Below are 26,656 nucleotides of genomic sequence, written 5' to 3'. Positions count from 1 at the left end.
GGCAGCCAGGTCACAGAACAGAGAAAGGGCCTTCAGACTAGCCTTGGACCCCTGGGAGAGAGAGGGCAGGTGGGTCATATTGCAGGGCTCCACGCTGGGGATAACGGGACTCCGGGACCCAGTAAATCACTGCGTGCTGAGGGCTCTGACAGAGAGGGCCTTATGAGGAACGTGTAGCACAAGGTTGGAGGTGCACCCAACGCCAGGGGTGGAGGAGAGGTGTGGAAAGTTTGGCATTCCCATTTTGAAAGGAGACCTCTTTTTTTTTTTTTTTTTACACGAATGGGGCTGACATGAGGGATTGAGGTATGTTTCCTGGATTCCAGATCGCTTCTTTTTTTTAAACTGTGACATTCAGAGCATTCACCCACTTCTTCTGACACCCCAGACAGAGATAACATATACAAGACTAATAAATGGCTGGGGAAATGTGTTTGTGATATATGTGAGATATGATGTGATATGTGATGTGTTTAGGTTATAACCAAAAACGAGAAGCAGAACAAAGCTCTACGTTGCAGTTAGAGAATTCAAATAAAAGGTGTGCACATTTGGCCTCTGTGCTCCGCCAGACATACGATGGGGGGTACTTAACACTTTCCACACCTTTGTCAAGCTGACTGCTTTGGTTTGGCTTCTCAGAGCTAGGCTTTGATACAGAGGTGTTGAATCTAACAATGACTGCCAGCAATATTGACTTAATCCTGAGAAGCTTTTTCACCTGTCTCGCCTGTCAAACATGCTGAACGCAGTCCCCAACCAATCCCTTCACAGAGAGTGCGCAGAGATCTAAATCCATCCAGTGGCGGACCATGGTAGGTTGCTTGAACCTCTCAATCTATCTAGACCATATAGGTGACCTCTTGATTAGTGTCTTGGTGCGTGAGGGGCTGGGATCAGCAGCTCAGGATCAGGGATGGAGATCATCCTCAGGTCCTTACATGACTCACTCAATCCCACCAGGGAGGTCCACCCTGAAAGCTCATCCTCCTGCTAGGAGTTTACCCTAATGCAGACAGCGCAGCATGATTTAGCCATTTAGAGTGGCGATTTTGATGTGTTTATGTAGATGTGAGGTCTTCAAGCGTCACAACTCAACTTGTATACCTTTTGGAATTTCCTTTCACAACACCTTTACAAGTGTGATAAAAAAAAAATACAAGGAAGTCAGAGAGGTTCAACAATCTGAACCACATAGCACCTGGCCGGTTCTACTCAAGGACAGACCAGGAAGTAACGCACTGATAAACAGATGACATGACGATGACAGAAAGAAGGATTTACATGTTCTATGTAACCGGATTACTATGTTATCCACAAAGATAAAGACTGAAGAATGAGGAATCATCTTGTTTTAAAGGTTCTTAGGTTGGCTAGGGTGTGCAGTTCCGGCGCCAGAACCAACACCTTGGAAGAACCATAGATTTTGTATGGGAACGGGGGACGTGGGTGCATGACAATTCATGGTGAGATGGAGGTTTTACGTTGCTTAAACGCTAAATAGATAGACATAGTATATGGACCTACAGTAAATACAAATATGAGATTAAACATTCAAACACGCCCCGCCCGGAATACCAACACTTCTTTTGATTGGGCGGTGGATCCAAATATTTGGTCAAATGTAGCGCATCTCTTTCATAAACATATTCCTTACATAGTACTTAATGTAGGCTGGCCATAATACATTTGCATCATAACCCATGATGATAATACTCAAAACTAAAACGCGGAGTGCATCTGAGGGAAGCAGGATACCCACAGAAACCAACTTTCCCCCTGGGCGCAAGTTTGCGCGTCTAGCACAGGCCAGCACACTGTTGAACAGGCACAGGACAGTGGACGAAGGCGCGTCAGATGAGAGGCAGAACACTGCAGCACACGTTCTGTGGAGTTCGGTAATGTAGACTAGTATTGGAAGGCCATATTCAGACTGATATAGATTAACCTGACGAGCGATACACCTGCTCCCTCGTGTGATTTAGACGAATCTAATTGATTGTGACAGGTTCTCGGAAAACAGATTACCGTGTCCGCTCAAACCTCCCAGGAGCGGCGGTAACCAGCGGCTTTAGCCCGACCTGAAGTATGCATTCAATATGTGTTGCTAAGAATCTAGAAAATAGCGTGCTGAATTGCCAACATTACAGATCATTCCCTACTACACCCTTTCTTACATGGTGTTACATTTTAGAAGTTACCATCTGCTCTTAAACAGGTAATGCAGTATGAGTAGCAATGAGCCTTTTTGCCAATTTACGCATTGGTCTATGATTCCAGAATGCCGGTAGCGCACGTTGGAACTATGCCTATTCAGCAGTAGGATACATGATATTCAATTACCTCACTTACTTACTGGAGCAATAGGCCTATTTGAAGCGCAACGTGCGCAGTCCACCGGACATCTCCAACTTGGCTCACAAAGTCATGTTATGAAAAATCTCACTTTCGGGTACGGTCAATTAAGAAAACTGATTCATACTCACTTGTTTTTATCGGTGCTCATTTTGCAATGGTTTATCCAGCCTCTCCTCAAGGATTACTCCAGAAAGTCGACGTCCAGATCGTAGCCTATGAGATAGCCTTGACCAAAGCGACGTCTGTCTCGAAGTACCAGGGTTCTTACTCAATTGAGAAACTAACTTGAGACTCACAGGAGAAAAAGTTACCTGTTAAGTTTATCCAGTGAAAATGCATAGAACTAACTATCTGGCAGGAATCAATATTTCGTCGAATCTACAATCTATTGATAAAACTACGCATAGATTATTCATATCGCGCTTGATTTTATCCCATCATTCTTTGTAAGTCCTCGAGGTGATCGTTGTTGTGTTTCGCTGGAAGCGAATGCAGATATGTGTGCGCAGCGTGTCTTGTTCCATATTTAAAGTCCCATCCCTCTTTCAACGTCACGCCACGAGTGGGAGGTAGGGGTCAAAAAGTTAGAGCTGTGTGTCGCCCTGAAATTTCTGTTCTCACACTTCGTTCCAATATTTCATTTGTCAACATCACTGTGCAAAAAAAAACGAAAAGAAAAAAACGAAAACATGATGCCAAGGTGAAACTGATAGGCTATGTGTCTTTCAACTTCTATTATCTATTAAATTATAGAGCATTCATGGGTGGAAATGAATTAATGGGTCAAGTGATTAAGCGAGAATGAGTTTAATGAATTCCAGCACTGACTTGAAAACATAATGATCAGAATCTTCGCTGCACCTACCTGACATTGTTTTTTTGGTAAACCATGATTTTTCTTAATCTCTCTACAAAGTTCATTATAGGGTTCAGCCAACCTATTAAGCCTCTTTGTTTAGATTGCAGGCCCACTGCTGTTTGTTACAGTAGATCAACCTACGCTGTGAGATTACCAATGGGTCACATCAACTTTCCTCCAGACAAATTGATTTTAATAAATCATCCACAGCGCATGAGACCGAACCTAGATTTAGATTAGACAGTAGAGCACCATCTTCTGGTCATTAACAGAGTTCATTTGTCCAGAATTCACAGGGGACTGACGGTTGTAGGTGGATTTGGAGAAGGAGACACATGCTTGTGTGTGGGGGAACATAACTCTTGAACACTATCTTCTATCGATCTATCTATTTTGCTTGTGATGGGGAAACGAAGCTTTCTGATGCATTCACGCTTTCCAGCCAGTTGTGGCGAAAATCGGTTCATTACTCGAGGCTTTGCTCAACACAGTGTAGGCCTACTGTCCACTAATGGCACCTGTTGATCACCTGTTTTAATCATTATAAATAATAATTTAGAGCAGCCAAATTATTATAGATGATGTCGATGATAGATGGGCTGTGAAAGTGCTTCTTATAACTTGGAATTGACCGTGCTTAGTTATATAACTGGGCCAAAATGTGTCCATGCTTTTTCTCTCTGGTTCCACTTAATAGAAGCACTCGGTCTCCTGTAGCCTACAGCTCTCGAGCAGCGTGAATGAGTGTGGTTTCGCTGCGACACTGATACCAAACCAATCAGGAGGTCGTGCGACGAAACGGAGCTTCGCTCGTCATTGATGACGTGGTTCTGGCAAAGGGGTACGAGCGTCGGAACACTGTTTGGAATAATCCTGCTGAACGAGTTCGACCCAAGGTCCGGAGCTTTGGTTTCGAACGTAACATCACTACTACTATGCATGTGTCTGATTGTAATGACAGTACTGTTTGGCGATCAATGATCTTCACACTAACGATCACATTGAAACAGGAGAGTGGCGACGCCCTGCAGGACTTTTCCTGCAGTATCTCTAGCCTATCCTGACAACATTGGATTGCAAATGCCATGCTATTGTATATGTATCGCCAGAATCAGCATCTTGGAAGGGCTATTGATTTTGTATGGGTTGGACTTTCACCACCCAAAAGGGCTTGCAATTGTAAACAACCACCATAACTTTTCCCCCTAAAAAGGGCTTGCAAATGCAATGTATCCGGTTCAATCAACACACACATGAATATGCACTGTGGTGCTAGAACACAATAGCATTCTTATTAGAACTGAACACATTGCTTTAAGTTCAAATTAACATGATCAATTCATTGCAGACATCACACAAAAAACGCTAAATCCTGGAGGACAGGTTTCCTGCATTCGATACTGGTCTAGGCAGGCGACACAATTACATTCGTTGAGTATGGTTTAGCATACCGCTATGTCCTAAGACTTGTGGTGAAATGTCCATTCAGTCTTGTTAATTATTTGTATTTATTTTTACGTTATCCTCATTCTTCCTATTTGCCACAATCTAATATCGTGTGCTACGGTTTTTTTCACCAGGACATAAGTGATCACGTTTTTACATAGAATTGACTTGATTTCTATTTGTTGATAGTTGGTAACTCGTACAGTCGTCGCATTTTAGGTATTGTTGCCTACTACCGTGTACCGCACGATTCCTTGCAACTCTTGCATAGCAATAGTTTCAGTTTCACTAAGTTATTGAGATTGTCGTGAGTCGCCTGGCTCAGGTATTACTGTCTGGAACGCAGGGCCGAGCACATCGTCAATCATACTGTTTATATTCTCTTTTGGAGTCAGATATAACTTAATGTTAACTTGTGTCACTAGGTCATGTGATCACTATTATAGCCATAACCCTCTTAATAAGGAATATATCATGTCCATAACCCTCTTAACATTCTCTTAAAACGCACACACACTTCCTAAAGAGGCACCTCCCAAACACAAATAATATTTATAGCAATATTTTATTGTACGTTAGTTAAAAAGAAGACAATAATTTTTGTCTTCATTTCCCTTTCAATGCATATTGGAAATGATAAATAAAGCACAGATATAACAGAACAACACATTACAAAAATATACCTTAAGGCTTGTGAACATTTAAAATTATTGAACATTTAAAATGATTGTTGTCATCAATCATAAAAAAATCAAGTGTCATTGTTTGACAGGTTCCACATTGGTATTCATGTGTCACCCTCTTCCAGGCACCGATGGTCATCTGCTGATGTTTACAGAGTGCAGAGGAAGTCTTTGACCTGGAGGAACACCAAGTATGACAGGCTGTTAGCACACCACAAATACTAATAGTACCATCAGCAGGGTCAAGTTCTGGGGTCAGTTTCCAAAACGCTTTGTATCTTAAGTAGTACTTAATTTCTCCCCACAACCCAGCAACCCACAACTCAGAGCCGCTGAGAGTAACAATTGTCAAATCAATGTGTCTAGTGTGGGTGAAAGACGTAGAAATTCGTTAAATTAAGAACTTTGCTGGTCTAGGACCTGGAGAATAACAGTAACTGCACGGCAAGCTGGTGCTGTTCAAGGTTTCATAGTACTGTTCTACTGACTGTGTTTGAGTGTGCACACTGCACACATGTCTTCCTAATGGGTTTTTGCTGGTGTTTACCATCAACATAAAACAGCTACATTAGCTGTTTTTCAGGCCTCATTTAAGGCCATTAGTGAAACCTGTGTGTGTGTGTGTGTGTGTGTGTGTGTGTGAGTGTGTGTGTGTGTGTGTGCGCGCGCGCGCGAGCATCTTTATCACCATTCCTCTACAAGAAGCTCAACAGTAGTCATAGAACAGGTTTTCTTTTTTTTGACAGAGTGCTCTATACAGCCATACAGCATGTTTTCAGAAAACAAAACAAACAAATCTAGCTAAATACAGTAGCATCTGCTCCTCAATAAAGACTATGTATTTAAAAAACGCCAGTACAAGTTCTCCTCCAAAAACAATGTTTGCAGAGGCTCACCTTTTCAACCAGGTCCGCACACCTGACTTTGTCCCCTTTAAAATCTTCATCCACATCGAGCGTCAAGATCGGCACATCGTTCAAATACTCAAACTCCATGCTGTGGGTGAGGGTGGAAATGGGACATGCAGTGAGTGACTTCTAACAATGCTTACGCAAGAAACAACATCCTTTCTTCTCAGCTAAGGTTATTTCCCTAAGGAGTGGGGGACTTTTAAAAGGGAAGACATTCATCTTTGTAAGGAAATCCTCAGCTCACAATTGACCTGAGAAACAAGGCCCTTTCCTGTCTGAGCCATTTATAACCCCCATTAGTAGTACTGACTCACAATGTTTCAGGTTGCAAGCCCAAATTCTCCCAACACACAAATCACACACATGTTAAACAGACAGGGATACAGTACATAACTGCAACACGGAAAACCCCAACGTATGACAGACAACATAACAAGCTCCCTAAACTCACGCTCTTTCACAAACTTTGCGCGTTTGCCGTGCGCACGCACACACATACGCACACTGCGCATGCACACAGTGAGAAGACCTACGAGGCAGTTTGTGTATGTCTTACCGCATGGTCTTGTGCTGCAGCCAGCTCTCGTGTTTGAAGTGGAGCTTCTCCAGGTACTCCAGAGGAATGCCCTGCTCCTCCTCTCTGCCTCTCAGATGCAGCCTCTCCAAACACCTCTACACACACACACACACACACACACACATTTATTTTGATCACTTGTCTTAATTCATGTCTGTTATAATCCAATTGAATAAAGAAAGCATTTGCACAACGGATATTGTCACTGCAGGTGAAAACAAAGTAATGCAACGCTGCTTACTTGCAAAAGTCACCGCGTTCAACGATCATTGAAGTCAGAAGGTTTTTTACAATCGTGGCGACTCTTGCAAGCACTAAGCAGTGTTCCATGGAGCTTTTCTCTACAGTGTTATATAACCCAATTGAAATGTGACAGTTTGGTAATGGGCCTGGAAGGCGAGGCTAGCTGGGTGCTTACCTCAGGTCGAGCTCTGAGGTAGATGATAGCGTCCAGCTCGATGTGTTTGCCAAACTGCTTGTGGAGCCAACCGTGCCAGTCCTGGTAGATGGCCCATTCCGTCTCATTCATACACTCACTCTCGTAGAGGTTCGCTGCAAATATGTACCTGAACAAAAAGGTACAGTGCAAGAGGAATCGTTAGAGGTTCACTGTTCAATCAATACAAATGGGAATAGTATCCTGATCCACGGCCTCTCCTTTTGAGAGTTTCTCCAATGAGAAAGCAGACATTTTCTTGGTTCCGTCCATTATACCTGTCGCTGTAGACCGACCGCTCAAAGAACTGGACGGGGTTCTCGGCCTCCCGGAGCTTCCCGTTGGAGGAGTTCATCTGGGCGCGCACCCTGCTGATGCAGGCGTAGCTCTGGAAGGTGTAGGCCCACCTCTCTGGCTTCTCGTACATCATCTGCAGCACGTTCCCCCCGCTCTTCTGAGACGTGGTCAGCTCCTGAGGAGAGAGAGAGAGAGAGAGAGAGAGGGTGAGATCACGGCTTGGAGGCGAAGAGATCCGGTGGAGAGATATCCTTGCGGACCACCACCACCGTTACAAAACCACAGAACTGTCTCAGGAACAACCACACAGAACAATGACATCACTGCCCACGGCCATTTTTAAAAATGTATGTGTGTATTTAAAAATGTATGTCTGTGTGCCCTTGTAAATATCACTGTGAATCCAGATACAGTGGACTATTTGTGCGTGTGTGGGTGTGGGTGTGTGTGTGTATATGTGATAATCATGGCCATAATCATTACTGAGAAATGTGACACAGTCTGATCATTTGGTGAGCAGTGAATGTGCCCCTGGCCTCTGAGAGTACCTCTCCCTCATGTGATAACCCTCGGGCCTTCAATCAACCGTCTGGGAGAACTGGGGGCGTCGGGAGGGTCCGTGCTCACAAACACTCACATTAAATGCCGTCAGTGGAACAGAAAATGTCCTGTATTGCGCCCTCTAGAGGTCCACCTAAATAATGGCGAGGCCAAATTCTCAGTTTAAATAAATCATTCTCAAGCTCATGGGGAATGATGCACTCTGTGGTTGTAATCGCACTCTGGACAGCTGTGGTTATGCATAGAGAGGAGCACTGAAGACACCAACAAGGATTAAGAGGTTACTGAGCGCCTTGAGTGGAACAGTGGGGAAAGGAGCCAAAGAATGTGGAAACTCTGCACTGAATGGTGGTCAAGCACTGGTTACACATCTGGTGTGTTTCACTGTGGAAATTTATCCTGTTATTTATAAAGTAGGCATCGGGGTGTAACAGCTAGGAATAGACTACTAATTGATACGATGTGCTTAAAATAAAGAGGGAGTGAGAGCGCCTTGACCAGACAGGGTTGTGCTGGTTGGGATTGGTCTGGGGTGGGTGTGGTTGGGGCAGGGTTGGTCTGGGGTGGGTGTGGTTGGGGCAGGGGCAGGGTTGGTCTGGGGTGGTTGGGGCAGGGCAGGGTTGGTCTGGGGTGGGTGTGGTTGGGGCAGGGCAGGGTTGGTCTGGGGTGGTTGGGGCAGGGCAGGGTTGGTCTGGGGTGGGTGTGGTTGGGGCAGGGTTGGCCTGGGGTGGGTGTGGTTGGGGCAGGGTTGGCCTGGGGTGGGTGTGGTTGGGGCAGGGTTGGTCTGGGGTGGGTGTGGTTGGGGCAGGGCAGGGTTGGTCTGGGGTGGGTGTGGTTGGGGCAGGGTGGTCTGGGGTGGGTGTGGTTGGGGCAGGGCAGGGTTGGTCTGGGGTGGGTGTGGTTGGGGTAGGGTTGGTCTGGGGTGGGTGTGGTTGGGGCAGGGTTGGTCTGGGGTGGTTGGGGCAGGGTTGGTCTGGGGTGGGTGTGGTTGGGGTAGGGTTGGTCTGGGGTGGGTGTGGTTGGGGCAGGGTTGGTCTGGGGTGGGTGTGGTTGGGGCAGGGTTGGTCTGGGGTGGGTGTGGTTGGGGCAGGGCAGGGTTGGTCTGGGGTGGGTGTGGTTGGGGCAGGGCAGGGTTGGTCTGGGGTGGGTGTGGTTGGGGCAGGGTTGGTCTGGGGTGGGTGTGGTTGGGGCAGGGTTGGGGTGGGGTGGGTGTGGTTGGGGCAGGGTTGGGGTGGGTGTGGTGGTTGGGGCAGGGCAGGGTTGGTCTGGGGTGGGTGTGGTTGGGGCAGGGCAGGGTTGGTCTGGGGTGGGTGTGGTTGGGGCAGGGGCAGGGTTGGTCTGGGGTGGGTGTGGTTGGGGCAGGGTTGGTCTGGGGTGGGTGTGGTTGGGGCAGGGTTGGTCTGGGGTGGGTGTGGTTGGGGCAGGGTTGGTCTGGGGTGGGTGTGGTTGGGGCAGGGTTGGTCTGGGGTGGGTGTGGTTGGGGCAGGGCAGGGTTGATCTGGGGTGGGTGTGGTTGGGGCAGGGCAGGGTTGGTCTGGGGGGTGGGTGTGGTTGGGGCAGGGGCAGGGTTGGTCTGGGGTGGGTGTGGTTGGGGCAGGGTTGATCTGGGGTGGGTGTGGTTGGGGCAGGGCAGGGTAGGAGTGGTGAGGCCTCCGCTCAGCTCCATGCTCAGCTGTTCACAGCAGGGCCATCTGCTCCCCTGGGTGTGTAATCTATACAAAGACACCAGTGTAGAGGGAGACAGATGGCAGCTGCATTCTCAACGCAGTTCAACATCCCAGCGTCATTAAAGGTGCAATGCCTAAATAACATGTACATGTAACGTGTCCACACATGCACACACATAATCTTATTTGTCACTTATGTAATGTAGTATTTTTTACATGTTTTTAATATATTATCTTGAATTATGCCTATTGCCTTATTGTCTTGTGCTGCAATGTCAGGAACCGAAGCCGAATAATTTTACTCTCTTACACTTCGTGAGCTTAGAATTATAAGGTTCTATCTCCATTTAGGGTAGTTCAGAGATATTGAGCGTCAAAGTTTTTACATTCGGAATCCATTATGAGATGGAACCTTTGTATTTTATGAATTAGTAACTCAAAAATGTCAACATTTTTTAAATAACACCACACAGGCATTAATAAACATCTAATGGATCAGATTATGTAAAAAACTCAATTTTTACAAACATTTTGATAGAACCTTATAATTCTAACGTCACGACTTGTGTGGTGTGACATAACAACTAAAAACTTGAAACACAGACACAGACAGGTCTCTTTATCAAAAGAGATTTTGCCAAGATGGCCCAAACAACGATTTTGGAATGGACCATACCCGTCTCATCTCCACAGGAGAACAGGGTGCATGAGGGACCATGGTTTGTCCACTCCTTCTGATCAGATCTCCATTGGCAGCTTAGCCATGACAACAGCCACAGTCCTTCTGACTCGTTCCACTGATGCAGCATCAATTCATTCCTCCAGGGATTAATGCACCTAATCTCATTTCAGATCAATTCCTGCTGTTTGCAATGCTGGACAAGACAGGGTCGGTCTTGTGATCCAGCTCTAAGCTCCTAGAGGAGGTTACTGAAGGTTGGCTATGACAACTAGGGAACAAATAAGACTGCCAGGTACTCCCATTTCAAGTCAGAATGATGGTGCTGAACCTAACAATAAGATGTGTTCAACAAGTCACTGCACATTGTCTCTTGTCAGTGAGTGTTTCAAATACATTTATCTACATTTCTGACATTCTAAAATGTGTTTTCTTTTTCCTTTCCTAACACCAGGGGAGCCACCCCTCCTAAATTTCGTTGTTTGGTACCTGTACTGTAGCAATGACAAATAAAGTCCATTCCATTCCATTTAACAGACACGCCTTTATCCAAAGCGACTTACAACAAATGCATTTGTCTAAGTAAATGAATCATCTATCCATCAGTCATCATAAGAAAATATAATCTATGCTAGGGCCAGGGGCAGTCATAATGCTAGAAAAAGGAAGATTTAAGATTATTTTTTAAAATGTATAATAGAGAAACTGTACAGGGGAGTAGAGGGGATGAAGAGGTCTAGTTAAGGGGGATAGTTAAGGTGTAGCCTGAAGAGATGGGTCTTCAGTCTACGGCAGAAGATAGGTAGTGACTGCAGTCCTGACAGCAGTGGGAAGCTCGTTCCACCAGCGGAGCGCCAATTTAAAATAATAATGATAAGATTTACTTTTAATTATTTAAAATTGTCCATGTTTAGTTTCTTAATCATTGAACATAAAAACTATATTTCCGTTTTTTGCTCTGCAATTTAAACTCACTTAAAATTGATATTGATAATAAACTTGCCGTTCTCCTTTGGACTCATTGCGGTGAATTGTCCTCATGGCCTTGCAGGGCAATAGCCTATAGTTATACCATGTAGCTGTCCATTTTCAATGGTGTCAATTTATGTATCAAAAATAAATACATAATAATACCTCTCAATAGTGCAGATAATATAAGGATAGGAATACAGTTCAAATAGATTAATAATAATACAGTGTGTGTGTGTGTGTGTGTGTGTGTGTGTGTGTGTGTGTGTGTGTGTGTGTGTGTGTGTGTGTGTGTGTGTGTGTGTGTGTGTGTGTGTGTGTGTGCTCCTTGAGATAGATAAGATAAAAAGTGAAATACTGTACCTCAAAATCACTCTGTTTTGTTTGTACGTTGCACCACCTTGCGATTGGTTCTGGTACTACCTCCCAGTCTCCACTCTGCTCTTCCAAAAGGCGCACAAATGTGGATTTGCCCGCCGCTGCAGAGAAAGAACGCGGAAGTTCAATCATTTCAACATCATCATTCTTAAGAATGATTTGTTCTCCCACGTTTGTTTAGTCATGTGTATATGTATTGCTCCATTAAAAATTACAGAAATTCCTTAATTAGCTATATGTATGCCTAAAATGCTGGCTCGCGACATGGGAGCTCATTTGTCACGTCGCTGGCTATTTTATATTTCAATGCAAAATGCGGTCGCAACAGGCACTTCCACTCGCACTCCATCTATATGTTCAGTAAATAATAAAAACAAAACTGCAAAAGGCAACAATCTATTTACTCGGTTTCTGTTGCAGTAGCCATCTCTGCAATCAAACTTGGAAGGTGGTCCTATGTGGACTTACCAATATTGCCTTCTACTGAAATCCGTTTTATTCTCTTCTCCGTGCTGTCGTTAGGACTGGGACATGATCTCTTCGTCGACGGCGACATATTTCAGCAATGAATTGTTCCCTGTTATGACTATTTCTGCAGCTCGTACAGTTCCTAGATAGCGCGTTGTGATGTTTGAAAAACGTTGGCGCCAACAGCTGTCATCCACTGTATTGTACGGTCATGTGGTGATAGCTCCGCCTTCATGCGCTCACCCAACTCTTAATATTATGAACACTTGTAGTACACCCACAGGAAAATGTCAATATTCGCGCGGACGTAAATAAGTGTAGCGCGTGCGCAGATAAAGTTCATTTTTACGCGTGTGGAACATAACTGCAAGCGCGCGAGATTGACATAATTCCTGCGTGTGAAATGTATGAGTTTATGAAACGTATGAAACTTTATGAGCGTGTGAAACTTATCTGCGCGCGAATATTGACATATTCCTGTCGCCGTAACAAAAGAACACCTTTGGTATGTGGTAGAATGGGAGATTCACAGCTTTAAAGTGCACCTGAAAAGTCTGCAGGAATTGCGTGATGCAATCATGTCATCATGGATCAAAATCTCAAAGGAAAGTTTCCAACATCTTGTGGAATCAATGCCAAGAAGAATTGAGGTTGTTTTGAGAGAAAAGGAAGGCCCTACCCAGTATTAGTATAGAGTTCCTAATAAAGTGTTCAGTGAGTGTAAACTGCAAAAACATCCTACTTTTTCTCATTCGAGACTATTTAAAACGAAAAAAATCAAAGAACACATTTTAATTAGCCTTATCAAACATCATTCAGTATCTTACAGTTCAGTAGCTTTGAAAACCCCCTAACCATGTCATTATTTACAACCAATTCATCTGACAGTTTTCTATATTACAGTGAGGGGAATATACAGGTATTAATTCCTACTATAAACAGGCATTTCCATATTGTGCCAGAGAGGCATAACAGATGGCTTTTCTAGCTTTCTGATCTAAACAATAACATCATGCTAATTTTCAGAAGTAATAAAACAAAATGACCAAAACAGGTTAGCCTAGTGTACAATATATGATAGGGAGGATTGGGAAGGACCATTATAGACATGATGTAGTGTGGTGTAGTAGGCCAAAAGCCCAAACTACTACTAAAATAGGATATCAACAAGATGTCTATCCATATGTATTTACAGTGTACTGTAAATGTCTAAACAGCAGCCACATGTCCATGTCATGTCTTTCTGAAAAGATAGGAAAATAAAATAGCATATCTGAACTACATTTCATTGCCTTACTGCATACTCTAGGTCTATTCAGGTCATTAAACAGCAATACAGTGTTTCATTCCCTACATAGACCAGTTAAATGTAAAATACTACTCTTAGAATTATGCAAAATTCCCATTTTGTTGGCATGGAAATAATAATTGTTTTGATATGACAGTTCTTTTGTGCAATATAAACCTTGGGGCGTACCGGGACAATCGTTGCATAGTATACATTTTCATAACGGAAAATGCATTTCATGCTTTTGCTGTCTGTAGCACAGCAACAAACAACTCATCAGACCCTGCAAAGGCATAAGAGATCACACAAGTGTGCGCTATTACATCTCACAGCACTGCAATAACATTCTGTGGGGGAGAACAATACCAAATTGTATAGTAAATGACATGATTCTCCAAGACAGTGGGGATAAACATTCTGGCAAAAGAGAGGTCAGGAACATTGTTACAAAGTGCTTCATGGCTGGTAAGACAAGTAAGAACAGATGTGCCCTGTCTGGGTTACAAAAGTACAGTAGTAGAGCTCATGACATGATGCATATCTTCCAGAGAGAAGAAAAAAAAAGGGCAGATGTTTATCATTTTTCAGCCATCATCATTAGCATAACATGTTTTGCATGTCTGTCCCTACTGTTCTGTTAAAGGAAGCGTGAGCCACGTCAGGCACTTGGGAATGGTGTGAGCTGTTGGTGGGTTCTGGGGACTCACTGGGGCTTTAAACAAGCCTGCATTCTACCAAATCCAGAGTAACCAAGACCAAGGGGCAATCAACCTGATTCAAAGAGTTGGTTTGCAAAATGATCACCAACAACAATCAATTATGTAAAAAAAAAACGAGAAAAAAAAGTATATACCTAGAACTCTCTTCCTTTTACATAAATGTCCCTATACCTTCACTTGTGGCATGTCTAAATATGAACATCTGAGTGAAATAAGTCCCTAGTACCTATAATGGCTGGATGTCAATGACAGAGCCAGACTACTCCTCACTCCTGGTCTTGGCTTGTAAAGAGCATCTCCCCAGATGGTAGCACATACTGCATGAATATCACCAAGGCATGATCGTAGACCACCACAGGGATCCCTCATGTTTTATCTGTCCTTTGTTGTCAGTTTCTCAATCAGCTCCTGTAGTGGGACTAGCTCTTTCCTGTCGATCAAGTTGAACTCCTGAATAAAACAAAACAAAAAATAAGAAAAACATGTTATTACACATTGCAGGTGTCCTTCTCCATTTACACAGTAAAACGGTCCTTCTCCCAAAACACATTGCAGCTGTCCTTCTCGTGAAATGACTGGCCAAGTGCATTGTGGGTGTTTTTTTTTACCTGAACAAAGAAGATGAAGTGTTTGAAGGAGGTGTTGAGGTGGGCCTCCTCCTGCAGCTGCATCACAGAGTCAAAGTGCTGGTGGTAGATGTGGGCGTAGACTCTGAACAGGCGCTTCAGGATGGTCTTCGCCACGGACATGAAATTCCGCCGGAAGGGGACACCTTGGGTACAATCGCAATTGTGAAAACGAATTAAAAGATGTGTGTTTGAGGGACACTTCGTTATTTCAAGAGCATAGCAGTGTAATGGAGATATTGTTAGCTATACGACATCTGAGAATAACAAACAAGTCCCATAGGACTAGTATCCTGATTAAGACCATAAACAAAGTAGTAAACCCTCTTCCAACCTATTGTTGTCACTTAAATGGACATCTGTGAATGTCTGGGGGGAGAAAACAATTGTTATGACAGAATGGCGGGCATGACTAACCTATCTTTGACGGGAACAGCGTCTCATCATCAAGTTGGTCTTGCACCCAGGTCATTAGGTAATCGATGTACTTGGGAGCTGAACATTTGATCGGCTTTTTGATATTTGTTCCATCTGCCCAATGATACTCATATCTACAAGAGAAGAGAAGTCACATGAAGACACACACACACACACACACACACACACACACAGACAGAGACACAGACACGCACACACACTTACTTAGGACCAGCAGACATGACAGGGCAGCTGGCCTCAGAGCAGAAGTCTGTCACTGTGCCGTACAGCATGTTGATCTGGTTGAAGAAATCTACGGCTGGGGAAATAGACAAACATCACTGTCATTAAATGTGCGCGGTGCGTCCTTCATGCAGAAAAAAGCACTCGCATAAGCCTACATAACTTACTATCTACTATATACAACAGCCCAGTATATAGTAGGGATACCGATACCAGTATTAATACTCATACTCCCTACCATGCTCATGTACTCGGAAAACTACTCCGATACATCCGCTCTCGATACCACGCCAACGTAACGCAACATCTCATAGCAGGTAGGCAGAGGAGGAGCAATGTCAGCAGTTTGGAGATATTTTAGGATAAGCGATGATGACGACAAGAGTAGAGCAGACTGCAAACTTCTGTATATCTGACAGGGTCTGGTGAAAGAGGTAACAACTAAGAAGTCGGGAATCGTCAAGTCGCGAAGATAATCTTTTTAGTTTTTTTTTCATACTTACAGCCCACTCAATATAACAAACAACAGTTTTAGGATCACTAAATACGTGTAATTTGTCAGCAAATTCAGCTTTTTTTGATTCACTGTATCATCTGCCTTCCTGCTTTGTACTCGGGTGAGTGTTAGTGATAAATGGCTTGTAAACAACGGTACGTTTTAGGACTGTTCAAAAGCAAGGACTGTGTGATCATCTAGTTATGTGTAGTTATGTGTTTTTAGCATGTTCATGTTCTATCAGCATGTTGTGATGTGCTAAACATGCAGTTAGATGTTACATAGCAATGTTTTTTGTCAGCTACTAGCTAGCTACCAAAGCAATGGTAGCAAACGTGTCTGTTTTGATTAAGAGCAATTTTCTCCAGTATTTGGTTTGAAGTGTACCAACATTCAAATAAGCATATCTTCTTCAAACTATTTTCAGATTTCAATGTATGACATCATTTTAAAGCTTACAATCTGCACTTTCATAATCTGTAACCTTGCCGACTTGGGGACCAAAACACCAGACCCTGTCACATATTTAATGTTACAGTCAGAAAGTGAGGAACAGCTGATGAAAAGTCATTGTTAGGACTATAATGGTATTATTAATTACTTGTATCAGTACCAGCAAGTACCCAGTTCTTGTACTTGGTCTGAAAAGTGGTATCGGTGTGTCCCTAGTATATAGTATAACATTAAAGTGAATAACAGAGCTAAGTGCCATCGATCAATCTGTCCTTCCCTGCTTGGAAACATGAGAACTAACACTCAATCTTCCGTGACAGACAGGCATCTCAGGCTCTGTTTGTTAATCTCGCTGCAGAAAACCAGACTGTCCACTGAGTGAGGTCATCGGATGTGTGCTGGAGGAAATAAGACATCCGCTGGCCGAGTCATTTGTCTTGATGTAAGAGATAACAAACAAAGCCTTGACTGAGCCAACAATCAGGTCTCTTTAACATTCACAGTTGGTTTTTACAGAGACAAGAATACATAGTCCGTGGGGTGAATGTTAAAATGCTGGCCTGATAGTTAAATTCACAGAAAGCTCCTGAGAATTGCAGATTCTTGCTGCATTAGATCAAAGCGATTGCCGGTTTGACTCGTATGTCCTAACTTCCAACGATTTATCAATCCCCAAGGTTAGACAAGGTTAGTCGATGGCACGTTGGTGGTTGATGGTTTGGGTAGCTTAGTGGGAGCTTATCCATAACAACTATGTTGTAGTAAATTAATGGCTTATATGGGAGCTAGAGAAGTGGACCTGGCCCTTACTGTTGACAGCCACCCATTCGTTTAGGTCTTCCCCATCCGGCAGCATGACTGCCATACGAAGATTCCCACTGCCCAGTGTAGCCTCAGCATGCTTCAACAATTCATACTGGTGAGAACCCTCTGGAATATTCTTCTTGGGCTTGAAGGTCTTCGACGGGCGATTTCCACTGTGAGTCAAAGAAAGGCAATACGATTTAATAACAAATAGGGAGGGAAATGAAGAAGGGAGTGACGGAATCAGATGTACAGTATACTTAATGTGGGGGGGAAATAGTAAGGAACTACAACTTCTCAGTCAAAAATGACAAAAAAACAAAAAGCTGATCTTTCACACACTCTGAATATATTATAGCTAGCTTCAGCTGGTAATCGAGGCCAATTTGACCTTTGCACTAGTCTCGCTGGTTGCACACACCCCTGGTCAATGTGAACACTCAATTACCCTGGGCACTACTGCTGTTTACATATAGGCTAGCTACTACCTTTGCACACACCTCTTTTTGACACAGCCTATATTTATACATCTGTATACACCATACTGTACATAGCTTACTACCATTTTCTCCTGTACATACCTCTATAACTACCGTGCTTGCCATACTGTACCTATCACCATCACATTCTATATCACTATTTACACTTCTGGTTAGATGCTAAACTGCATTTAGGTGTCTGGTACTTGTTCTCCGCATGACAATAAAGTTGAATCTAGACAGATAGACAGATAGACAGATAGACAGATAGATTCAACTTTATTGTCATGCGTAGAACAAGTACCAGACAACTAAATGCAGTTTAGCATCTAACCAGAAGTGTAAATAGTGATATACTAGCTAGTCAGAAACAACAGCTGGGACATGTTGGCATGGGTGCTACTAGCTAACTAGGGTGACTACGTAGGCTACCAGCTTACTTGACATGTTGGACATGCAGACAATATCATGGATCAGACAATATCATGGATCATGTCATATTTGCACTCTGTCCTACACAACACCTATACTACAGCCATGGTAGCGTAGCACTTACATACAATATATAGCTTAGCCTAGTAGCTAGCTAACTGAGCAGCAGCAGCTAAACTAGCCTATTCATATGCACGAAAAGGTCCGTTTAAAGACACAATAATAGCTAGAGATGGCGTTAACACATGACGTTACTCACAATAGAAAGTTCATATCTCTTGAAAGGAGGAGAACCTTCCGCAGTTGACTAACAGTGAAGTCAAAAGTGGACCAATACCAATGATTGTGTGGCTTTATTTTAGTGCACACTCGTCAAATTCGGACTCTTTAGCGGTCCCTAACAAAAAAGTCAAAATACAAAATGTTCGCTTCGCGTGAGATAGCTCTACAACATCTATAGCTTTCTAATAGTAGTATTCACAAATGTAAAACGCCCGAATTGCTGAGATGTGGCAAACTGCAGTCCGCGCAGCATTCGTTGTTGTCGCTTTCTTAAAACGACCCAGAATCATGGCTGCGTTCGTAAAGTTGCTCTGAGAGCGCCGGAGCGCACATTAGGTTCAACTTCATAAAGGGACCGTGTAATTTGATTGGACAAGAGGCATTCCATGAGTGCTGATCAGATTTCCAGAGCGAATTTACAAACGCGGCCATGGTTCGCATTCTCGCGAGTGCAGGATCTGGAACATTAGGCGTGTGTATTCATAAGGCGCAACCTTCTATCTACTCTGGGCTCAACCGTCAGATGTTTCACCATTCTTTAGTTTCAAAGAAAACACCCACTAATCTCTGGTTTCACCATAGGCACACAAAAAAGCAAGGGTTGAAGGTTCATCTAATCAATCTGATAATTTTGTAAACGCCACTCAATGATTTCTGCACATGGGGTCAACAAACAGCGTAAATAACAGCAACTTAATTTCCACATGCACAAACCTTCAAGTTTGAAGGTTTACACAACTTTTAACCAAACTGAGGGGGTCATTTTATTTCAAGGTGAGATGCACAGCCCTTAGGTGTTCTCTGGTTAGTGTATATTATTATAAATGAATCACAGCGCTAACACATTGATGGTTTTGAAGACTTGATTTCACCAGCAGAGGGCAGTCTGGAACAATAATTTGGAGATTGTTGTGTAAAAAGACAGAATTAACTACTATGAAATTAATTAGGGTAGGCCTTGACAGAGTACAAGGAATTAGATGCATAATGAGTGTTCCTTTCATTTGTCATGTTTTAATCTTTCAGAATGCATTTGTATTTCACCTCTCACTTAGTTGTTGGTTACAGAAAAATATTGTTTATCATCCTCTTTGAATGAATCAGAATTGGGAACATCATGGAGCCTACATGCGAGTGGGATATATTGGACAATATGATATGTGATATGCACGTGTTACGTGTTTAATAGACAGCCTCAAAAAGAGTCTTATCTTAATTCATATTGCTCGTGTTTGTATGCTCTGCTCGACAGTTCACCTGTTTTCCTCCTCAATAGAAAATAACCACTTCGGATTTTTTTTTTAAACGAATGGTTTGATGTCACATCTGAACTCATTGCATGACTGGACAGTGTAAATAGTTTTCACTGATACAGACAGGAACTGTGATTGACCACTAATGGCTTTACCATACTTTTAAAATGATATCATAAAATGCCTCTCAACCATTGATTGAGCTCTCGAAATGGAACGAGGCGAGCACTAGGACCTGTCCTTGCACATCTCAGCTGCCTGGGCTCTGTGGTATGATCGTAAATGCGCCATGAATCCGAATGAGAAGCTTGTTGCGATAACGGTATGTCCCTCCGCTGACAGGCCTGTGTCTACACATGTCACACAGTAGCCTCTGAAGTGGAAGTCAACTACTGGATACATCGGGTAGGTGAAACATACTAGAGCTATTGTCTATGTAGTGACAAGTCACACGGTCTGCATGGTGTCGTGTCTGGCGGAGAGAGAGAGGATTATCGAGCGAGGCAGCAGTGTTGACAATTCATTCTCCGTTTCATCTCAGTGCAGCAAAGCAAGATGGAGTGTGAGTGGAAACCAGACGAGCAAGGACTTCAGCAGATCCTACAGCTTCTGAAGGAATCCCAGTCTCCCGACACGTCCACTCAAAGATCCGTCCAGCAAGTATCCTTTGGCCCTCGGCCGAACACGGCGACAGACACGAGTGTTCCCCGGAGGGTTAGGCCCCGCTGGGTTCGCTGTCGGCTGGCTGGTTGGTTAGCTAACTGTTGGCTAATCTAGCTAGCTAAAACGACACACAGGGGTGCGTTCGTAAATTCGCTCTGAGGGCGCCGGAGCGCACACTGGGTTTAACGTCATAGAGCGACCGAATCGTTTGATTGGACAAGATACATTCCACGATTGCTGATCAGATTTCCACAGCGAATTTGCGAACGCAGCCAGGTTGTGTTGTGACCTGCTAACGCCGTAGGACAGCTAACGACCTAGCTAGATTCTAGATGACGCTAGTGGCCATGTAAACGTTGATGTATGCCAGCTATAACGCAATGGCCCTGTTGAGTCTAGACTCTGGGTTTAGTAGCCACGGACGAGGTCGAAAACTAGCCCATATATAGGGGGTGCGTTCGTAAATTTGCTCTGAGAGCGCCGGAGCGCACACTGGGTTCAACGTCATTAAGGGACCAAGTCATTTGATTGGACAAGAGGCATTCCGTGAGTGCTGATCAGATTTCCAGAGCGAATTTACGAACGCACCCAGGGTGTCATGACAGTCCCCTTCAAAAAAGAATGTCATCATTATTTCTCTGACAAGCTCGACATCCTGACCTACCGTCCTAACGGCTCGTAACTAAGCTACAGTTATTTCGAGTGGTGGAGATAGTTTCCTCTCCTGTCTGGACAATGTGAACTATGTGATGTTTTGCGGGTGGTGTAGCTTAGCGTTATAGGTTAGCCAGCTGACCAGCTACTGTAGAGATGTTGCTGACCCTTTGGACGATGGAACAAAGAAAGTGCAAGCTCTGCAAGCCTCCCCAAACTGTGCTGGGAACGTCATAGCAGCAGCCCCATGTCACTCCCCTGGCCCTCACTCACTCAATCTATTGAATTGAACGAAAACGGTGGTTGACATTCTGGGAGTAAAGTAGACGGCCGACGGGCATCATCTCGTCCCCCAGGCTTACAGTCCCCCAGGAGCATCCGGTCCCTCAGTGCTGATGTACATTCAACATTATACATCGGCAGCTGGTTTCGGAGTTCCATCCCTTTCACCAAGGCTTAGAACCAGACAACCTGATACGTGTGAGAGGCCAAAGCAGCTCAAGTCTTTCATTTGGTTGGTGTTCATATAGGCTGTAGTTTTAGCCATCATAAGTCAGCCAAGGTGGCCCAGTCAATATAACTGAATTGTGTAATAATGGGTTAATCATGATTCATTTATTGTAGGCTACATACAAACAATTCCGTTTGGGCAATTCAAAAACAAGAAGTGCTATAAACAAACTTTATTGCTTGTGATTACAGCCAAGATTCTGATTCTGATTCATGCCCAATGGTTGTGTGGAGTAGACACGTTCACTTCCTTAACCACATTCTCTACAGAGACTCGAGCAACTGAACCAGTACCCGGACTTTAACAACTACTTGATATTTGTACTCACAAAGTTGAAATCGGAAGGTAAGTTTTCTTCTATCTGTCCCTTCTCTCTCATGTACTCCTGTACTCATGACTGCTCATCGGAGTCTAATGCTGCTTGTACAGTGTGGTGTTTAATCAACTAGTGACTGGGCCGATTGTTCTGACCAGTGGCATCTCGCCAACGACATCAGAATATGGGTCAGTCTAAGTTTAAACCTAATGCCCGTGGGTCACTCAACTCCTAACCTGACAGTCTGTCCAGTAGATGACCCCATGATTTTGTCTGTAAGGTCATTCGTAGCCCCTGGAAATAAAATGTGTGCCATTGCTCTGGGGCGAGAGAGGTGCATAAAACATCTGAGAAGGACGTAGCCCTGTTAAAGGGAAGTATCCGTTTTATACTACTGATCAAAAGGCAGCACAAGAAATGTTTAATTTCAATCCGAACTTCATCATATGCTGAAATGACCTTTTGGTATAAAAAACAAAAAAAACAATCATTATACTGCCTATGACTGATTGTTTATGCTTCACTAAGCACATATATGTAGTGTTAGTGGATTGTGTCGGTTACCGTTTGGCCTGCGTAGAAGATTGGAGAGGAATAATTCCTCATTGGCTGTTTTGCTGTTGCTATCCAGATTTTCCAATCCGTGCTCAGCCTTTTTCTATGAGGTCACATTCTCTCCCCTCCCTGTATCATTTGCCATGTAGAACTACAGGGGGATATTCCATCAACTTCGCTAAAGTTAAATCTAGGCTTATTTAGTCTTGTGAGATTGATCAAAATATGCCTGTTGTTTTCTTGGTATTTTGTTGGTTTGTTTTTTAAGTTTCGGGGAGACTTATCGAAATAAGCCTAGATTTTCCTTTAGCGACGTTGATGGAATACCCCCCAGGTTTCCCATTATGTATGTGTGAGGGTATGAGATTGATGATGTGTGTTTATTTTTGCTTAAAGCATTTGGAAATAGAGCAGCACACTCCAGTACCATTAACGAGGCCCACGTTTTAACTCCATGAATACATGAATTGGATTTCAATTAACGTTTTGAAACCCCCTCATCTAAACTGACAATGTTGGGGGGGAAATATAATTGACATACATTGTGGCATGGCCTTTTCTCCCTCCGCTCCTCTCCCCCCCCCGCCTTGGCAGACGAGCCGACCCGCTCCCTGAGTGGACTGATCCTGAAGAACAATGTGAAGGCTCACTACCAGAACTTCCCCAACGGCGTTTCCGACTTCATCAAGAGCGAGTGTCTGCAGAACATCGGCGACGCCTCTCCTCTCATCCGGGCTACTGTGGGTGAGTCACGACCCCAAGTCGTCGAGAGAGTTAACCGGCCAACAGGATTTTGTTCTCGGGGTTAAACGTGGCGACGTCCAGGTTGAATAGTCAGAGAGAGAGTCAGGTAACAGGTTCGCAAGCCAGTAACCTTTGCCTGAAGTAATTGTTGTCCAAATGTATTACATTTTAGGCTGTGATACTGCCTGTTAATGTCACTGTTAAAAATAATAATAAAAAAGACCCAGAGATTGTCAAGAGCTGTCCTCTTTTGTGGACGTACATATTTGCTGTGGACTTACAGACTGCTCTGTAGATGTGGCATACCCCAATATTCCGATGTGTCTGGTGAGGTAACATGTATGTTTGTTTTTACTCACCCTTGAAGAGTGTAGCTGTACAGGAAATGAACATGTTTCTGATGCAGAAAGGACGCATCGATCATCTTTCACAACAAGGCAAGCAGCCAGAGTCGCATAGCCGAGCTATAATTCATTATTTACCATGCGACGTCTTTTGTACCGTGTGACATATTCAGGTTGCTTTACTCTACAGGTGTTTTACGACCTGAGAGCTATGAATTATACGTTCTTGGTGTCTGCTCGGATTTGTCTAATTTCGAGCGCTCAGATTGGCCGGCTGTGTTGTCGAGATAGCCTATGGGTGTCTTCTTATCAGGGCGAGCCAGCCGCGCTGGTGCTGGGTTCTGTTGCCATGGTTACAAAACACCTGACAGATGGGAGTGGGGAATCACCTTATAACCGACTCAGAAGTGCAGACACGGGCCCTGACAGTCTGGTGATGAGGCAGCAGCCGTTTAGAAGGGTACACTCATAATACCGTGGCTCCAAGCTTCATGATTTGAAACCAGCGATTTATTTTTGCACCCCCCCCCCCCCGTCCTTAGAGACCCAACTGGGTGTGCAGACTATTGCTCTATCCCAGGACCAACACACCTGATGTTTAACTCATCAAGGGCTTGATGACTGAATGATTAAGTTAAATCAGGTGTGTAAGAGCTGGTCTAGAACAAAACCCTGCACACTGAACTGCACACCCAGGAGTAGCCCCCCCCCCCCCCCCCCCCCAAAAGAAAAGAAAACAGACTGCTTAGTGTTGTCTGGCAGCACTGAACCCTTGCTCTCCCTTGCCCCCCCCCCCCCCAGGTATCCTCATCACCACCATCGCCTCCAAAGGGGAGCTGCAGAACTGGCCCGAGCTCCTCCCAAAACTCTGCCTCCTGCTGGACTCGGAGGACTACAACACCTGTGAGGTGAGGACAAGACGGGGACGGGGACGGGGACAGGGGACAGGGGACACCAGGGGTGGACCGCCGCTGGCGTTTACGTCAGCCAGGCTGTGTTACCTGTACTACTGACGCCACTAGCTAGCTCTGAGACAGAGCCACACCGGAGGAAGTGTCGTCTTAGTATCCCCTGGGTTTTGTTTTGGCGCGTTCGCCAACACCAGGTCCGCTAGCGATGTGTTTACGGCGGAGCCGATTCGGTGTGCCCTGATCTGTCTGTGCGTGTTTGTGTTTTTCGGGAGGGGGAGGAGGAGGGAGGATGGGGGAGGGGGGGATGGTCAACAACTAAAGTAGCATCTGGACGGCGCCCTGCTTGCTCGTATCCACCGAAGGCAAATACTCCCAGCTGGATTTGGAACACAGAACCGGAGCTTATTCAGCATGAAATCATTTATTACTCTTTCCTGAAAAAAATAATCTGACCCTATTTCCGGAATTGGCTCACACTGTTAACCGGAATGGCTTTTATTATAGCGAGCCCCCCACCACCGACATCAATAACAACACAGTCCTTTAGTGCCCGTTGAATATTCCTGGCAGTTACTCCTGCTTGTTATGTCAGCCCTTAGTTCTCCTACTACTTAATAAGAATTGTTTTATTGCCATGCAATCAACTTGTCAGTCAATTGTTGGAATGTGGTATTTTTTGCTCTAGGCACAGGGTATCAGCCATAGTCGGCGCCCCTGGAGCAATTAGGGGTTGAGTGCCTTGTTCAAGGGCACATGCAGCTCCCTCCTGAGGCGGGGATCGAACCAGCAACCTTCTGATTAGCTAGCTAGCCTCTCTAACCTCTAGGCTACCGCCGCCGCCACCGTACTCCCCTCCGCTCCGTTGAGGACGACTAGCTTCTCCGGGAGGCTTCTGGGTAAGATGTTGAGACTGGAACAGCCGCCTCACGTGGTCTCACACTTTTATCCCGCACCGCATGGTGTCGGTCGGCCCAGCTGAGCTCTCCTCTCCGCCTGTCACACGCCTGTAGTAGTGATGGATGTCTTCTGAGCTGTAGCCCACAGCAGGACACAGCAGGGACATTGTGTGTGCGTGTGCCTGTGTGTGTGTGCGCGAGTGTGTGCGTGTGCGTGTGCGCGTGCGTGTGCGCGTGTGTGTGTGTGTACATGTGTGTGTGTGTGTGTACGTGTGTGTGTGTGGAGGCAATTTTCTCATAGATATTCCAGTCCGGTAAATGCTGTGTATGTGGCTGTGGTGTGCTCATGTTTAGAGTGTGAATTGTGTGTGTTTTTCTTTTGGTACGTAAGCATAATGATCACATCATGCAAGCATTAGGATTTCTATGCACTTTAAAAAAAAAAAATGCAGATGTCGTGCTTTCTCGTTGTATCGAGATCCGGATTCTGTTTCTCGTGCTAGCCGCATTGCATCCTGGGTACACGCTCCCCCCTGCAACACAACCCCTAAAATAGCCTGGCTATCCCATGATGCTTCACAGAGGCCCCTGGCAGCTGGCCAGCAGCGGTAAATATACAGCCACACATTTGTGCTTCACCAATGAGCTGATTGATGGTGCACACACACACACACACACACACACACACACACACACACACACACACACACACACACACACACACACACACAATTTTCCCTCCTGGGCTGTTCTCTGCAGCCTCCATACAGATGTTAGAGTTGAGATCAGTGTTATGAGGGGAGATACACACAGATACTCACACACACCTCTATGATGCTTAGACATCAATGACTTGGGTACAGTATTTTCAGGCCGCACATAAGAGTGGCAGACGTTTAGAAAGAGCTCTGATGTCTCGACACAGAAGCCAGATGTATGACTGGCAGACCTCCAGAAGGGACACCCGATGAAGCATTATAACACGTGTGTACACCCCTCTCCCCCCCCCACACACACACACACACAGTGTACATTAGCTCTCAGTGTTGCCACTCCCCTTTCATAGACAGAGATTTAGGTCAGTTATTTTTTGCAGGCAAGATCTTGAGGTGTGTGTGTGTGTGTAAAACACTCCTGGCACAGCAGGGGTGTTCCAGTGTGTCGTGGGGGTGCAGAGCTAGACGTCTTATCGCAGTACGACAACCAAGCTTCAGCGCGCGGACGCCAAGCGACACTACGCTCAGCGTTTCTCTCGCCGTTGTCGTTTGTAAAAAAAAACAA

General features: G+C 44.7%; 4 protein-coding genes across 4 annotated transcripts in view; 1 reads left to right on the top strand and 3 right to left on the bottom strand.

Annotated features, from left to right (window-relative positions):
- The window catches only part of LOC308155592 (electrogenic sodium bicarbonate cotransporter 1-like), a gene marked incomplete at its 5' end in the record, with an annotated part of 36,546 nt that extends 34,040 nt beyond the window's left edge, over positions 1 to 2,506 (bottom strand). Inside the window, 1 exon segment of the mRNA XM_080528955.1 lies at positions 2,487 to 2,506. Coding sequence (XP_080385081.1) covers positions 2,487 to 2,506 — 20 coding nt within the window.
- Positions 2,507 to 5,423: 2,917 nt separating this feature from the next.
- Positions 5,424 to 12,377, bottom strand: dck (deoxycytidine kinase; the record flags this gene model as incomplete). The annotated part of the gene is made up of 7 exons (XM_080528966.1): positions 5,424 to 5,522; positions 6,243 to 6,342; positions 6,814 to 6,929; positions 7,253 to 7,400; positions 7,549 to 7,742; positions 11,807 to 11,922; positions 12,290 to 12,377. 7 exons carry the CDS (start codon positions 12,375 to 12,377, stop codon positions 5,496 to 5,498), a joined length of 789 nt encoding a protein of 262 aa, XP_080385092.1. The 3' UTR covers positions 5,424 to 5,495.
- Positions 12,378 to 13,072: 695 nt separating this feature from the next.
- On the bottom strand, positions 13,073 to 18,761 carry LOC308155602 (MOB kinase activator 1B-like). Its single transcript, XM_080528967.1, has 6 exons — positions 18,506 to 18,761; positions 17,342 to 17,508; positions 15,565 to 15,658; positions 15,340 to 15,473; positions 14,905 to 15,068; positions 13,073 to 14,746 (listed from the first exon to the last, which is right to left on the bottom strand). The coding sequence occupies exons 1-6, from the start codon at positions 18,517 to 18,519 to the stop codon at positions 14,669 to 14,671; spliced, it is 651 nt and encodes a 216-aa protein (XP_080385093.1). The 5' UTR covers positions 18,520 to 18,761; the 3' UTR covers positions 13,073 to 14,668.
- Positions 18,762 to 20,171: 1,410 nt separating this feature from the next.
- The window catches only part of tnpo1 (transportin 1), a 31,582-nt gene continuing 25,097 nt past the window's right edge, over positions 20,172 to 26,656 (top strand). The window contains exons 1-5 of the mRNA XM_080528970.1: positions 20,172 to 20,186; positions 20,328 to 20,441; positions 21,879 to 21,954; positions 23,075 to 23,224; positions 24,370 to 24,476. Of these exons, the coding sequence (XP_080385096.1) occupies positions 20,337 to 20,441; positions 21,879 to 21,954; positions 23,075 to 23,224; positions 24,370 to 24,476 (438 nt within the window). The 5' untranslated portion in view covers positions 20,172 to 20,186; positions 20,328 to 20,336. The remainder of the gene's footprint in view (positions 20,187 to 20,327; positions 20,442 to 21,878; positions 21,955 to 23,074; positions 23,225 to 24,369; positions 24,477 to 26,656) is intronic.

Source organism: Nansenia antarctica (genome assembly GCF_963989245.1).
Source record: "Nansenia antarctica genome assembly, chromosome: 4".
NCBI lineage: Eukaryota > Metazoa > Chordata > Actinopteri > Argentiniformes > Microstomatidae > Nansenia > Nansenia antarctica.
Note: the sequence above shows the minus strand (reverse complement) of the source record. Positions and strands in the feature narration are given on the sequence as shown.

Bases quoted from the DNA above. Each gene is read 5' to 3' on its own strand.
- LOC308155602 (XM_080528967.1), bottom strand. The intron at 15,069-15,339 runs GTTAGTCATGCC...ATTGTACCCAAG, and splicing joins GCTGTTCCCGTCAAAGATAG to GTGTCCCCTTCCGGCGGAAT. The intron at 14,747-14,904 runs GTAAAAAAAAAC...TGTTTTATTCAG, and splicing joins ACTTCATCTTCTTTGTTCAG to GAGTTCAACTTGATCGACAG.